The sequence below is a fragment of the Molothrus ater genome, chromosome 5, assembly GCF_012460135.2.
Source record: "Molothrus ater isolate BHLD 08-10-18 breed brown headed cowbird chromosome 5, BPBGC_Mater_1.1, whole genome shotgun sequence".
NCBI classification, from domain to species: Eukaryota; Metazoa; Chordata; class Aves; order Passeriformes; family Icteridae; genus Molothrus; species Molothrus ater.
This window is the reverse complement of record NC_050482.2, coordinates 15,046,526-15,062,069: the sequence shown is the minus strand read 5'-3', so window position 1 is coordinate 15,062,069 and position 15,544 is coordinate 15,046,526. Positions and strand designations below refer to the sequence as shown.

At 43.7% G+C, this 15,544-nt stretch overlaps 1 protein-coding gene across 1 annotated transcript in view; it reads right to left on the bottom strand.

The window, feature by feature from the left end:
- Positions 1-15,223, bottom strand: part of SLC2A13 (solute carrier family 2 member 13) — a 147,011-nt gene extending 131,788 nt beyond the window's left edge. Inside the window, exon 1 of the mRNA XM_036400340.1 lies at positions 14,464-15,223. Coding sequence (XP_036256233.1) covers positions 14,464-15,010 — 547 coding nt within the window. The 5' untranslated portion in view covers positions 15,011-15,223. The remainder of the gene's footprint in view (positions 1-14,463) is intronic.
- Positions 15,224-15,544: the final 321 nt, after the last annotated feature.

The following is a 15,544-nucleotide window of genomic DNA, read 5'->3' as shown; positions in this document are numbered from 1 at the left end:
TCCAAACAGCAGATGTAATTCTGGTAACAGTTGCTTTACTTCAGTGTTTACTTTGCACTTTGTTAGGTCCTCACTCAGCGCCAAGCACAACTCCTGAGTCCCCCTGCAGAGCAGCTCTTTCCTGCCCCATTTTCACTCTCCAGGCACATTAGCAGGGGGGGATTCAGGCAGAGCTCCAGGTCAGCCTACAGAGAAAGCTGGGCAAATGCTACATTGCTCTTGTTAAATCATTAAGTGATACAAGACTTTGATAACTTTAGATAACCTCAAGATTAAGAGGAAATAAAGACGGGTATCTGAAGTGCCATTCTGCAACTCAGGGCACTGCACTGATTCTCCTGTCAGTCTGCTGCGTTGCCCCTATACAGTGAAAGAATAGTGAAAATGAGAAATTTTAAGAAAAATTAGGTGCTGCAATTTTAAAAAGTATATCTGCCAGTCCCATTCCAATTAACACAGAGCAAGTATCTCTAAGATAGAATCTGCTTTTCCTGGGATGTGCACTAGACAAGTTGCAATAAATCAGTGTAAGCTGTCAGAAAACAAGCTGGGCAATGAAATACTCCACTGCTTCAGTTTCTGTCTGCCAGCCTCCAAGTGACCCAGCTTTTTTGTACTTGAGCCACAGCTACTGGAGGGTAGTAAATTTTAACTCCTTCATACCTGCTCCCACTTTGAGGTGGATTCCATCCTTAAAACTGAAAAGTTTTTAGTTAAAAATGAAGCCACATTCTTCTTCAAAGTGACAAGACAATCTCATTTAAGGTTCAAGCTTTAAGGGAAAAGATTAATGCACAAGCTTCCACTGAGAAAAATAACTAAATCCAGGATCTCTCTAAAAAATAAACTTTGCAAGCCCTGTGATTACAGCATTACTCCACTTTCACTGAGAAAAATTTATGAAGAAATTTCCATATTTGAGGATAACTGAAAAGTCTTAGACCAGAGCAGGGAAGGATGTCTGAATCCTCACAGGACTCATTCCAAAGAAACTCTATTGAGTAATTACTATCTCCCATCTTGATTTTCCCTATATCACATTTCACCTAATTTTTTAATTAAAGTATTTAATTAAATCTTCATATAGCAAGAATTAATTGAAACATCAATTATGGTAAAACCTGGCTACAGATAATTGAATTTCCACTCAAAAGTAAAAATCACTTTTTTACATTTTAAAATATTTTTGGCCTACTTCCTCTTTCTTATTTCCCAAAACAAAAGGTAGGGACTGCTGACAATACTGCAAGAGAGCAACATCAGAAAGCAGAATTAATTAATACTGGGGAAGAATCATTAAACTGAGCACTAATAAAGTAACTGTGAGTAGGAATGGAACCAGTTGTGATAGCTTCTAATGAAGCACTAGGAACCTACAATGAAGCACAAAACAGGCTCATAGGTGACCAGATCTCCAAATTTGTCACTATGCTCTCCTACCTGCCAACTTAGTATTATTTATACTTGCATACAGTAAGAAAATAATAAAACCACCGTATTTTCCCCATAAAATTTTACTATCCATTGCAAAGCACACATGTTGATGACAGGCTGTTGTCAAGAGTTTGGAAATAAACTGCTCTAGCAGAATGCTACTCTTCCTGTCACCAAAGATAACCTCCTTAATAACAGAATCCTCCTCCCTAAGACCTTGTAACCTACTGCAATAATATAACAGCTAGAAAAGCTCCTCATGGACTATGCTTCCAATGCAGTGTGTGCTTTCAGCACTTTAAATCTCTACTGCTTGTCATCTTGAGATCTACCTTTCATGCATCCCTAAAGCAATAATAGGTTGAGAAGTATTTGCTTTACTCTGTCTCCTTTTCACAGGTGTTCTGAGTGTTCTTTGGTTTGTATTTCTATTTGTCAGCAGTATCAGCCACTAAAAGCAGAAAGAATGGTCCCATATCCCAAAGCCATTCTTCATATTTTCTCCTGTCCTCCACAGCACAGCTGTGGAATCTGTTTCAAACACATTAATCCTGAAAATCTGTACACTTGGTTTACAGTATGCTCTTGCATAACCATCTTCAATCTCCTTTTTCCTCACCACAAAAATACAATCAACTCCTAATTAAAATATTCAGCAATAGAATTTTATTTCATTACTCAATTCTTTCTGTGCATACCCACACATGTGGAACTCTCCAGATGTCTGCTTTCCTTCCCACTTCCCACTGTGGCTGTCTAGAAGGCCAGGATCAGACATTGTTTCTCACCAACATAGGCTAGGAAAGACAAGTATGGCAAATGAATTACTGAGGTTCAAACAGTGCTGCTTTAGCACTCACACTTCCACCTTCTATGCACCAGTGCAAGGACTGATTTCCCTACATCCCAGCCCAAATGAAACCCCCTGGAGAAACTTGAGGGTAAGAAGCCATTGCAGCCAGCAAAACTGAAAAACTGACTAATTTGACTGCAGCAAAGTAGTTCACAAGAAGTCCCCATCACACTTAACACACAAGCACAGTTCCATCCCATGTATCCCACAAAGAGTCTCCAGGAAGAAAAGCAGAATGAATACCAAAGCCTGAGAGAGCAGGCTAACAGGAAGCCAAGGCTCACCCTCATCCAACCAGAACACTGCCAAGGAGACTGATGTCCCCACAACTCATCTGAAACAAATCCATACTCAGGGATCAAAGTGAGCATACAAGCAGAGGCTCTATTAAGTCAGCCAGAAACATGTTAATATTCTAGACAAAAAATACCAGAAAACATGCACACAGTCCCTTAGAACTTTCACCACTACAAGGTGAGTTACTGAGAATTAGCTTCTGAATAGATTAAGCACAACTGTTTCAAACAGGTGGCTTGGATCCTGCTAAAGATCCATCTGGTGTTACAGAGGAGACAGGACTGCTGGTCTTGAGCTATGAGGAGAAGCCTTCTCTGCACTCTGCATAACAAGCTTGGAGTACTGTTTCCTCCTGTGCAAGGAAACACTCCACATCTAAGAGGATAATGATTAATAGCCCAGATATTACATGGGTGTCAGGAAAGCAATTAACTTTGAATCAGGGAGAGGCCTGCAGACTGATACAACAGACCTCTTTGAAATGAAGGGAAGGAGTAGGTGGGGACAGAGTAGGCAGAATCAAAGCCAAACACAAACAGCGTCTCTTCTTATTCTAAAGTCACCATCAGAGACACAACAGAAGGTGAAACAACAAAGCATGACCTAAAAAATATACCATGAAACTCCAGCTTTTTCAGAAGCACACAGGCTGTTGAACATGATAATATTTTGTGTGCCCCAGCTGGAAAACCTGCTCCAGGGCTCAGGAGCAGAGTGAAGCCCTAAACCTGCAGGATGGCAAGATGCACAGAGGAAATCACACCGACCACACAGGTGCAAACAAATATTGTGCCCTACATAATGCTAGATTTTATGATAAATAGTATATTCTCATCCAAATTGTCAAAGAACTTAGTACATTCCCACTCACTAAAAGAGAAGTTAACTAACATTATTTGTGTAATGCTCTACTCAATGTGTGCCCACGTTTCTGCTCAGTGATTTTTTCCAAGAACACACCAGTCAATCATTACAAGAGGAAGGATCTGTGCTTTATTTCTCCTCCTAACCAAGAACAACACACAGGACAAAACCAGACACAAGTACGAGCTCAAAATATTCTCACAGTGATTGAATTCTAGGGGTAAAACATCATGAATGCCTATGTGCAACTTTTTAGCCTTTTCCACCTCTATTTTCAGGATCCTGAAATTGCCTAGGTGGCTTTGGATTTCATTTGTACCAAGCTGTTCCAATCTGAATTGGACTGGTGAGGTCAGCAGCACCTATGATTAATGCAGGAGCAGGGAGTCTACCAGGCAAAAGACTTAGCTGAACTCCATAGTGAATAAAACCAGTCTTACCTTTTCCCCTCAGGCAGATTCCCCATTCCTGTGCTGACATAGCTACTACTGACCTCAACAGTCCAATAATCAAGAACCTGTGAACAAACAGAAAAGGTCACTTGTATGCAAACATCTGCTGAAGTGCATGCTTAAAGTACACACAGCTTTGGATCTATCCACCACTTCCTCCATGCTCAGCCTGCTGCAGTTCATCCATTACCACACTGCCTTCCTCAGATTTCTCCTCACACTCTCCAGATTCTCCACCACAGCTCCAACCAACAATCCTAAAAAAATTAACTAACCAAACCAGAGAGCAAGTACTTAGGGGTGGTCCCTATGATTTTTATCTCCTTAACTTCATAAACAAAACTTCCTAGGTAGGCAGCTACAAGCAGAAAAGTTCAAAATAACAGGCAGAGTAGGTCTTCATACAACTAGGAACAGCAAATAAAGCACACTGACCTGAACCTTAAACATACAAAAAAATGCCATAAGAATGGGTATTTCTTTCCTACTATCACCTATTGGAAAAAAGGAGCACTAAATCTGACTTGAGCCCTCTGACTCTGGGATTCTGCTATACCATTCTCCACCAGCTAGAAAAGAATTTAGGCTCCCAGCTGTCCCTGTTCCCAATTGCACTCCAGTGACATGTTCAAAAAGGCAGTAAAAATATTCCCTGCCTCCAATATCTCATGTAGGCTCTGTGCTTGTTATATTTCTAGATTGCTGAAGTTGCTACAGCCTTCTTGTCATGGCTTTCATCATAATTTATTTAGTCAGCTACCACTCTTCCTATAAAAATCTCTTAAGTACTTTATTAAGTATATTTATTAGCTTCAATAAAGAGGTTTTGCTTCTGAATTTCTTTAGGCACTTTTAATATAGTAGCTTTTTTTTTTCCTTTCCTAACTCCTGATAATTTTTACAATTGGAATGTTGACAATTTTTACAGCTGCAATGTGAAACCTATGCTACAAAAGCATGAGAAAAAAAATTGCAACATGCTTAGAAGTTAGTTGTCTTTAGCATCAGGATCATCTAACTCTTCCATAAAGAAATTATTGAATCCTGACTGCCTATTCATTTTTGTAAGCTAATGATAGAGTAAATCAATAACTCTGTTTTTACCAGGTTAAGTACTGCAAGCTCCTCCAAGACTAGTGCTGTAAAACCTAAAGGGTCATGGTGTTTGAATTTTCATAATATTAGATAAAAACTCCAAAGAATCACAGATTCCAAGTATTGTAGTACCATTATAGGTTTTAAACAAGAATCAATGGTAATTTAAGGGAGGAAATCAGAGGGATGCAAACAGGAGCTGGTCTGGTCTTGTTTCTGAGTCTAAACTGCACCACAAGGCATGAGAACAGGATGGCACCAGTGCTCCTGCTCCCTGCCTGCTCCTCTGGGCACAGCAGTTCTGCTCTGGTACTGCACTAGGCAAAAGGAGGAGTACTTCCAGATCTGCTCATCTCTTGCCCTTGGAAATGAGAGAGATGCAAAAGCAAGAGCTGATGAACTGCAGAAGACAGCTCAGGGAAAGACATTAATCAAGGCAATTGCTGTAGTATTCAAATACTGCCAATATTTAACTTTACTATTAGAATAAAGTAATCGATGGCTTATGAACACAGCAACATATCAGTCCTAACAACATGAAGTTATTTAATGACACTAAGGTCACTTTCGTGCTTTTATGACCCTCAACTTGAAGGAAAGAAGACAGTCAGAAAAGAACAACCCAATGCAAAACTTTGACATCCACCCATTTATTAGAAGGGTGGTCAGTTCAAGATGGATTTGAAGTTCAAATTATTGGCACCTTCAAGTAGGACTAAGTTCAAAGTTCTTATCTGGTGAACCAAGAGCAGGAGTGCTAAAACTACGAAAACATACCTAAAGAATTATCCAGTGTTACTAAGAAAGGGAGATTGGTCAGTCTTTGTAGGGTTCTTGCACAGAAAAAGTATTTAGGAGAAGGAACAGGAGAGAATTTCTTATGAGCAAGCAGAAATTAAAAAGATTCTTCCACTGGCACATGCCAGCAATCCGTTCAGTAGATGTTTCTCAGAGCAGCACTCACCAGAACACATTCCCTATTTACATGGCCACAGCAATGGCAACACAACCTGTGTAACCCCAGGCATGTTCTTCTGCTCTTTCCAACTTAGAATGCATGCCCCCGTATTCCCAGAGAAAGGCAGCAAAGCAGAAGAGCTGTGGCTCAACACAAACACATACCTAATACTCCCAGCTGCTGGGAAACAATCTTTTTCCAAAGTGATTATATGCATAGACACATTAAAACCACAATCACTGGTTTTGCTTCCCTTTCAAGGGAAGCAACAGTACAGAAAACCACGTACATGAGGCTCCCAAACAAATGAAAAGGGAAACAAAAGGGCTGTTACTTCTTGTTTCTGCAGGTTAGCCTGCAGAAACTCCCACTTCTGGGAAAAGGCTTGAAAACTCTTGCCATAGGGCTCCCACTTATGGTACCAAGTTTCTAGAACTATTTAATTTTGTCTAGACTATGAAAATATGAGTGATGTCAAGGTGACTTTAATTTTAGCTACACATTTTTGTTTACACAGCAGGTTCTCCACCATTTCTGGCATCTCCTGGTTCTGCGTCTGTCATCTGGAGACTGACAGCCACTTCACTCCTGCCTCAGAGACAACTGAGCATGCAGCTGCATGTGCTTGGCTGGCTGTTCCTTAGATGAGGGAGCTCCTCAAAGCCACCACTTGAGATGAGACTTGTGGAAATTAGACCTTCCCAAATAAAGTGTTGAAAAGACACCAGAAAGTTCTAGAACTGACACCTGAAGCAATTGCCAGGCCTTCAGGGAGAAGAAAGGGAATCCTTACTTGCCCCTGAAGACTGTTCAGCCTTGCAGTGTCTGACAGCCCCTTTGCTAAAAGCATCAGGTATTCCTGCCTGGAAAATTTTTTTGGCTGGAAGTTGTCTTGTCACTCAGAAGTAGAAGTAGAATATGCTTGTTGCTGTAGAACACTCACAAAGGATGAGCCCCAAGGTCAGTGCCAGGTGGTCCTAGAAAACATCAGCTCTAATGAGAACCAAGAAGCCATTCAGATTAGTCACAGAGGACAAACCTCCTCCAGAGAGCTGCTCCCTTGCTGAATTACACTGGAAAAATCAAGGAGGAAGGTGGAAGAAAAGTTCAGGCAGAGAAGCTGGGTTGATGACTCCTGAATACACACAACTAAAAAACCCATCTACAGAGGAGGGGGGGAAAAGCCCCTGAGTGACAACTAAAGGACTAGCCCAAGGTAAAGGCAAAAAGTTGCATTCATCAATAAACATAGACTTCTATTTTTTTTTATTAAATTTACACAACTGCTTCAGTGTCTGAGCTCACCAGCACACAGCCTCATGAAATGATGGCAGAACTCCAAAGAAAGTCAACCCAGGTGCAATCCCTAGGGCACTCATGGGGACTCCAAACAAGAATCTGTGGTTTGAAAGGGAGGAACACAAAAGGAAGTCTGTCCCCAACTCCAGATGAGGCAGACACCCTTACTGTTCAGCTGAGCAAGAGACCAAACCTGGGGGGAAGTGGGAACACACTGGCCAGCCCCATGGCTGAAAGCATGTTGTGGCCCATCCACAGCCAGCTGGATGGGGAGAGGGGCTCTGGGGTCACTGTGTGGCATTTCATCTGTGCCAGCAGCATGGCTAGAAGGGATTGTGAAGGAAGGAGGGACAGACTGTCTGAGCTAAGAAACCTAAGTTCAGTGACTGGGTATATAAAAAGCCAAAATAAGAAACCACCTCTGAAAAAATCCCCTTCAGAACATGCATTTACTTTGAATAAATCCTTTACAAAACCAGTCTAAATCTGACACCAAATCAGAGGAAGATCAGAAATGGAAAGAAGAGGAATGTGTGCTTTTAAATCTTCATTTCTACAACTATCATGTGCAAAATACATTTTAGAAGAGTTTGCACCCAAGTTGCATCAAAAGACTTACAGAGAGTTTAGCAAAAGTAATCAGATGGCTCCAGACTCATCCAGAGCTGTGTTAGACAAGATCTCTACAACAGAATTAACAACTGCTTCTTTTGATACTTGTTCACAGGCATAATCATTGCAAAGAGAAGCCCAAAGGTGGAACTCTGCTCTCCTGATGTGCATCAGTCACTGGGTTCAGGCTTCCAGCAGCTCAATGCAGACCCATGCTCTTCACAAGCTGCACACCAGAAACACTGATTGCACAGGTCAGATGTGAAAGCCCACTGATGAAGACCCAAAAAGCAATTTTGCAAACAAAGCTATCCATCAGGCCCATTATACCTCTGTGGGGCCAGCATGCCACACAGCCACAGTTTCTCACTTTGAGTCCAACCATCTTAAGTAGGAATCACCAATTTTCAGAACTTCTGTAGGACTTGCAACCCAAAAGCCTACCATATTTGAATGTAATAATCCCTAAGATTCTTAAAATACTATTTTTAAAAGAAATCAGTGTATTTTAAAGTAAGATAGATATATTCTATAAAATTCCCCTTAAGAGCATACATCTGCTGTAAGTAATCTTGAAGTCTACTGATAATGAGATAAGGAAAAACATAATTTAAAAGACCTCCTCTTTTCAGCACCTCCTTTCAGGGTTTCTTTTTCTTTTTTCATTGCTTCTCAGAATACTATTGGCAAAGTACAAATTAGTATGCTCAGAAAAAAAATTAGGTGCAAGTTCTGACAGTGCAGAGCACGAGACAGCAGCCAGCAGCCTGTCCCCAGATACCCTGACTTGTGCCTCTGCTGACAGGACTGGTGCAAACTTCAGCCAAACAAGTCACTCAGACCCAAGAGTTCCAGCTGAACGATTTGCTGCCTCTAACATCACAGTAAATGGATGCTACTACTGTTTCCTGCAGCAAACAAAGCATTCTGAAAATAAGCCCACCTACAGTGCCCACATGAATTTTTCAAGGTAAGGAAACACTTGTGTTTAACACTACAAGCTTCCTTCAAGTTGCCTTTTTATCAGGAGTAAGAAGACCATAATTTCAATTTTATGTCACCTTTGAAATGGATGCTTTCTGTATTTTTCCAAAATAAACAAAGATAATCCAACAGGGATTATATTTTAACAGAACAGTTTGACCAAGTACAGGGAAAATTATTTTAGAAAAATTCCCATATTTTAAAGACAGAAAATAAATTCAAGGTTTCTGAACTATGGGAATTAATTTCTTTCTTAAGTTAAATAAAAACAATAGCAAAAAGGCCAAAACACCTCCCTTATGACTTTAAAGCATGTCCAGAAGAATCAAAAATCCCAAAATTTTCTTGGCTATAACTCTGTGTACTTAGTATTTTATTCTGAAATGGTCACTAAATATAAGGTAGCAACATTCCTGTGCAAATTGCTGATTTTTGCATGACACCATCAGACAAAACATTAATGGAGTCAGTGCTTACTGATGTGCCAGTGAACTGAGCATAGTACTGTGTATCCTGTCCAAGGCACACAAAATTAGAGGACTTCAAAATATACAGTTTTTAATCTTAAATTAATCCTGGTACCCTGAAAGATTTCAGCTCCAATCAGAAGCTAATGTATCCTTCCAGATGCTTTTGCCCAAGAATAGATTAATCTCCTAAAATACAGAGATTCAATCCTGAGCACACACAGTAATGTCAGTACCTTTAGGTCCTGGAAGCTTGGGTGACCATCTGTGGGCAGCGACAGCACAAGAATCAATTGCAACAACCCAGAAACTTCTCTCCACCCCCCTCCATCTCTACTGCCAGCTTATACTAACAAACCACTGTCTCCAGACGTAAAAATAGCTATGAACCTCTGGACTGAAAATTACAAGCATCTGTCAGAAGCAGCACAGCATATTTGGGGGTTGAGGGTGACTCCAAAATGTACCAAGGTATAAACTCCTTTAAAAAAACCTGGTGGACACTCAGTTATAAAAACAGACTGAAGCTTCAGAGCTTCCCATATCAGGTTGCTGAGGGAGGATGGGAAGATTAATCTGGTTTTCCAAGATAAAAATACACTGAAAAAATACCTGAAAAAGCTCAGTCATATTCAAAAAAAAAAAAAAAAGGTAATAAAAACCAGCACACATATCCTAACCTTTCACAGGCAACATGTCATACCAGGTATTTTCTAGTATTCCACAGCATATCTAGTAGTCCAGATTATATGGCAGACCTGTTTTTAACCACTTCAAATATCATACAGAGTTTTCACTACACGATGCAAGTCCTTTGGATAAATTTGGTTATTTTTGTCCTTTGGCATTGAACCTTATTGTCAATAGAAGCCAACCCCACCAGGGGAGCCACAACCATATGCCAGAACTTTTCACTCCTGCCTAATTCTGTGTACAGTCTTGTTTCCTCTGCTCAGAAAATGACCTGCATATGTAGTCAAAAGATGCTACCAGATGCACTACATATGTCAGATTCAAATATAGCCTTTCAAAAAAATGCTAGAGACATTTTGAGCACACTGAGCAGTCGCTTACATTGTGAAGAAACCTCATGTATGAAAGACAGGAGTAAAGGAGAAGATAAGGCATCTAACCAGGCAGGTCCCCATTGCACTGCAGACTCAGTAACATACACATTCTGTAATCCTAAGTAACTCTGCTTTCATGAGAGCTTGGGTAATGTGTGCATTAAGTAATGCCTAAGCCACACATTCAGCAAGAAAACAAAACCTGAAAAGCTGATCATTATTTGAGCACCATTTATTCTGCATGCCAAACAGGACAGGAGTATCTAATTATCCAGCTAATGATTGTACATCAAGACAGAGATCAGCTATGGAGGAGCAAGCTCAATGCTGTCACTTCCTGAGCTCTGCTCCAACTGCTTTCCTTCCACAGGTGGTATGCAATGTTCTTGAAAAAGTAACCTGAACAGCTCACTCCCTGAAGCACCATGCCAACACCCACCTACACCAGCTGTAAGCTTAAAACCTTCAGCATCCCCAGATGGCAGAAGGATAAACAACACCCATTGCAGACAGATGAGCTGTTGGCAAACCATGGCCAAAGGGTTCAGCAAATTAGGACATTGGACCGATCACAGCCTAAGAAAGAAGTGATTTTGCAAACATGGCTGTTTATTATTATCCTTTCTAGTGTCTGGTTTAGCCCCAGTGAGTACTCTTCTCACTCTTTGCCTTCCTGCTCAAGACAGCAAGTGTTCAGGAAAAATAACTCTCATCTCCAGTCATGCCTGGTTCCTGCTTTTATTGTTTCAGTTCTGGCATGACCTCAGGCTTTGGGACAGACCAAATATGAGCCAAGTGAAGAGCCCAGCCTTCCTCTCAGGCACAGTAACCAAACTACAGCAGCCAACACAAGAGCAGGAGGCCTTCACCATTATCAGATGCCAAAGGTCCAAACAAAATTTGAACCAATAACTTCTTTACCTAGCTAAGCTCATACTAAGTGTTACCAAGCTCATGCAATCCAATTTCCTAAATGTTTGGATTTTGCCCCCATTTGCTGTAAGGAATATCTGTCCAAGTGTTGCACTCCTGACATCTGGCTCAGACAAATTCCTAAAGAGTCCAGGGCACCAGAACTGCTTGGAAAGGGGCAGATGGGAGGGAATAACAGCCATAACCTTCTTCTTAAACCATTTAGCCTGCAACTGTCATGAACTATGTTTTTAGAAATTTAGATCTGAAAAGATCTAAGGATATTCTAAGCTCATGCTGAACATGTTTTCCCTTTTTATGCATTCTCTATATTTTGTATTAATACTGAGGGAAAGAAGGACAGAAAAGGGAATATAACGGTTTCCACCATAAAAATCTATTCAACATATACAATAAAAGAGGATTTAGGCTCATCCTTGAGAGAAAGTCTTTATTTCCAGAAACATCTCATCCTGTAATGGCTGTAGGAAAAGGACAGTTTTTCCATTTCAAAACAGCTCTAAGGAAAAAACAGCTCTATGGTAAAAAATGGACAAGACAGACAAATGAGAGATGTTCCTCATTTCAGCATATATCCTCTGGTTTTCAGCCTTGAAAGTTTAACTTTATTCCTTTATAAATCACAGTCACAAGAAAAAGAGCCATTTTCTCACACAGACAAAATTAACACCAATCTACCCTGCCACCAGCAAGGGCAGAAGGAACATCACCACATCTGCTTTTACAGCACCACAGTACTGATCATAATACAGTCATTCACTTAGTAAATGCAAAAAAACCCACATGTATCTGGAGTAGGCCTTTTGATGGGCAATTTGCAGAGAGCTATAGGAAAGAAACCTAAGAAATGTATAAAATTATACACAGTTAAGAAGTTTTTACTGGTTTTCAGGTAGGAAAGCATTTGTAATACTACACCCCTGCACCCTCACATTTTAGCACTTTGTATTATTGCTGAAGTGTCACATTACTGAACAGACTTCTCACACCAACACTAGGAAGCTCTGGCTCACTTTGGGCAGTAAAATGATAGTCAGAAGTCTCCAAGAGATGAAAGGGAAGAAAAAACTTCCACCAATTTCTAATGCCTTCATTAAATTATCCAGGCTCCCTCTGGTGGGGGATTTAATGTAGGGACTGTTCTTGTTTGCTATATGAGAACAGCTTTGAACCACAACAGGTTTTTTTCTTTTGTAAAACAAACCGTGTTACAACTGGACTCTGCAGTTCCTGGAGCCTCTTGTCATACTTAACCACAGCAACCTGAAGTAAAGCTTTGTTTCTGGCTCTGAGCTACATCACATAAAGAAGAGCAGTCAGTGATTAAAAAAAAAAAAAAGCTAAAACATCACATTTTTAAAACACAAATTATTGTCTTTGTGCTCCAAAATCCCCAGAATATTTCTCCTTTCTTATTTCAGCTCTCCAAAGTCCCAGCAGAACCACCACCTCTGCCCCTGATGTGGACAGAGGCCAAAGAAAGATTGCTCTCCCCAGGGCACACAAGAGATCTAGGGCTCCTAGTTTTCATTTCTGGTTATATATTGATTATAATAAGTCCCCGGTCTCATATCTCTCCAATAATTTGAATATCATTTATTTGCACAATGGTCAGACAATTCCAACATGCCTATGTATCTCTCTACAAAACACACACACACAGGAGTCAAGCAAACCATCCATCCATTTCATTTCTCTACAGCCCCTCAAGTTGTCATTGTAACCAGTTACAGTAAAGGAACACGACAAGCTTTACAAACACAGAAAGACATCACTTTTGGTATTTTTAGTATCTACCAATATATATATGTACTACATATTGCCATCAAAACTCCTGTTATCCATACAATCTCATAGTCAAATTTAGTTTTGCCTCCTGAACTTCATTACCAATATTATCAACATTCTGCAGTCTAAAGTCTTGAAATAAACAGCAAACATGCAGAGAGGTAGCATTCCAAAGAAAAAAATAAAAAAAGAACCATCCAACTTGAGGTAGGAAAACTGCAACCCGATGTTGCTGTACGGGAAAACCAGCATGAGCCTTTTCATGGATGGAGACAATTTTGTTTCTGACAGCCCTTATTATGACTCACTAACTTTTCTTCCTTAATAAGGCCACAATTTGCATCAGAGAAAGTGTGTCTATAACAAGCCTGAGGACTCAGAAAATTATCCAATGGCTAAGAAACATAACTTTGCTACACAGACAAAAACAATCTTAGTTCTCAATTTGTCCTCGTGCTTTCAGACAGAAAGGGATGCAAGACTATGCCTGCTATAGTCCAAGAATTCTGATTAACCTCATACAGCCTATCTTAGATGATGAGTATAATTCAATTACTGCCAGATAGGATGGCAGCTGAAGCTGAAGAGCAACTCAAGCTTGAGGGCTATTTAGGATATAGTCGGCACAGAAACCAGTTTCACAGGTCAGAGAAAACAGTCCTCATCACTGCAAGTTCCTTGGGACAACTACAAAGTTTTACGAGAACCCACTGCTTGCAACCCATACAGGAAGGCAAATAAAAAGCAGCAATTCACGTTCAGTATATCATTAATGAAATCCAAAGCCTTCCAAAGCAAGCGTTAACTTATTCAGACCAGGGAGATTACGACCTCATTTTGCCCCAGAGGCATTCCTTTAGTGCCCAAGTAAAGCTATGCGGGGAACCAGCAGAGAGGTATTTACAGTTCAGAAAGACAGACAGATCTCCTCGCCCCTGACTTCCCAGAACCCCCTCAAGTGCAAAGCCTGCGGCGTGCGGTGTCGACACTGACAGACCACCCTAAACATGAAACCGCAGGAAGGATGCGAGACCATTCTCCTCGTACAGAAAGCGGACAACTCTCCCAGCAACGGGGCAGGACTACACCACCTGTAGTAAAATCGAAGAGGGCAAGCACACACCCCGTCCCCTCGCACACCGCCCGGACCTCGCTCAGCCACGCGTTCCCCTCGCCAGCTCCCCAGCCTTGGGCACTCCGGGACTACTCCGCCTTCTGCTTCACCGCAAGGGGTCTGCGGGAGTGCAGGGACGGGCGATTCCCGGCTCGGTCAAACCGGCCCCGGGGGAGCGCTGCCCCCGCCGGGCTGGAGCCGGGTCCCCGCGGGGGAGGGAGCCGGGCGGGGCGGTGCGGCACTCACCGATGCCCAGCCCCACCACCACGCGTCCCGCCAGCAGCGTCTCCTTGTCGCGGGCGGCGGCCAGCACGCCGGACCCTGCCGTGAAGAGGCCGCTGGCCAGCAGGATGCAGGGCCGCCGGCCGCACAGCCCGTTCAGGACGCCGCCGGCCAGGGCGGACAGGGCGGCGGCGCCCACGGTGCTGGAGACGAGCAGCTCCTGCCAGAGCGCGTCCAGGTTGAGCTCCCTCTTGAGGAGGAGCAGCGCCCCCGACACCACGCCGGTGTCGTAGCCGAAGAGGAAGCCCCCCAGGGCGGAGAAGACCGACACCACGTAGACGAAGCCGGGGGTCTCGTCCTGCTGGAACTGGCGCCGCGCCGCCCGCTCCAGCTCTCCGCCCGACGCCGTGCTGTTGAGGCTGGAGCAGGACTCGGCGGCGATGAGGCTCCGCTCGCCCGCCGCCGCGCCCGAGCCGGCGGACCCGTCCGCCTGCCGCCGCCTCTTCTCGCCCATCAGGTTGCTCAGGCTCCGCAGCGTGTACTCCACATTATCGCTAGCCTTGCGGGACATGGGACGGCCGCGGCGGCTCCCGCCCCGACCGGGGGAGGGCAGGGGGCTGAGGCGGGCGGCTGCCGGGCTACTCAGACTAGGGCGGCGGGGCTGCCGCTGCTGCCGACGCTGCCCGTCCTCAGCGCGCCCGCCCCTCTCGGGCCGCGCTCAGCTGGGTCGCATCGTCCCCCCGCCGCCGGGCGGACTTGAGGGGAAGTTGCCGCCGCTCCCAGCGCCCGGGCGGAGCTGGAGGCGGAGGCAGGCGGGGACAGCGCCGAGCGCGGCCCGGCGGGCGCAGGGGCGGGCTCGGCCGCCCCCCCCGCCGCTCGCGGCCCGGAGCAGGCGCGGCCCGGAGCGCCTGCGCACGGAGCGCCCCCGCCGCGCTCGCTCGCGGGCGGCGGGGCTGGCGGTGGCGCTGGGGCCAGGAAGGAAGTCGGGAGGGAAGCCGGGAAGGAAGCCCTGGGCGGGTGGGCGCCACGCAAGCCCGGGGGCCGGTCCCCGAGCCCGCGGAGCTGTTCCCGCTGGCAGCCCCCGTCTGCACGAGGAGCAGGGACC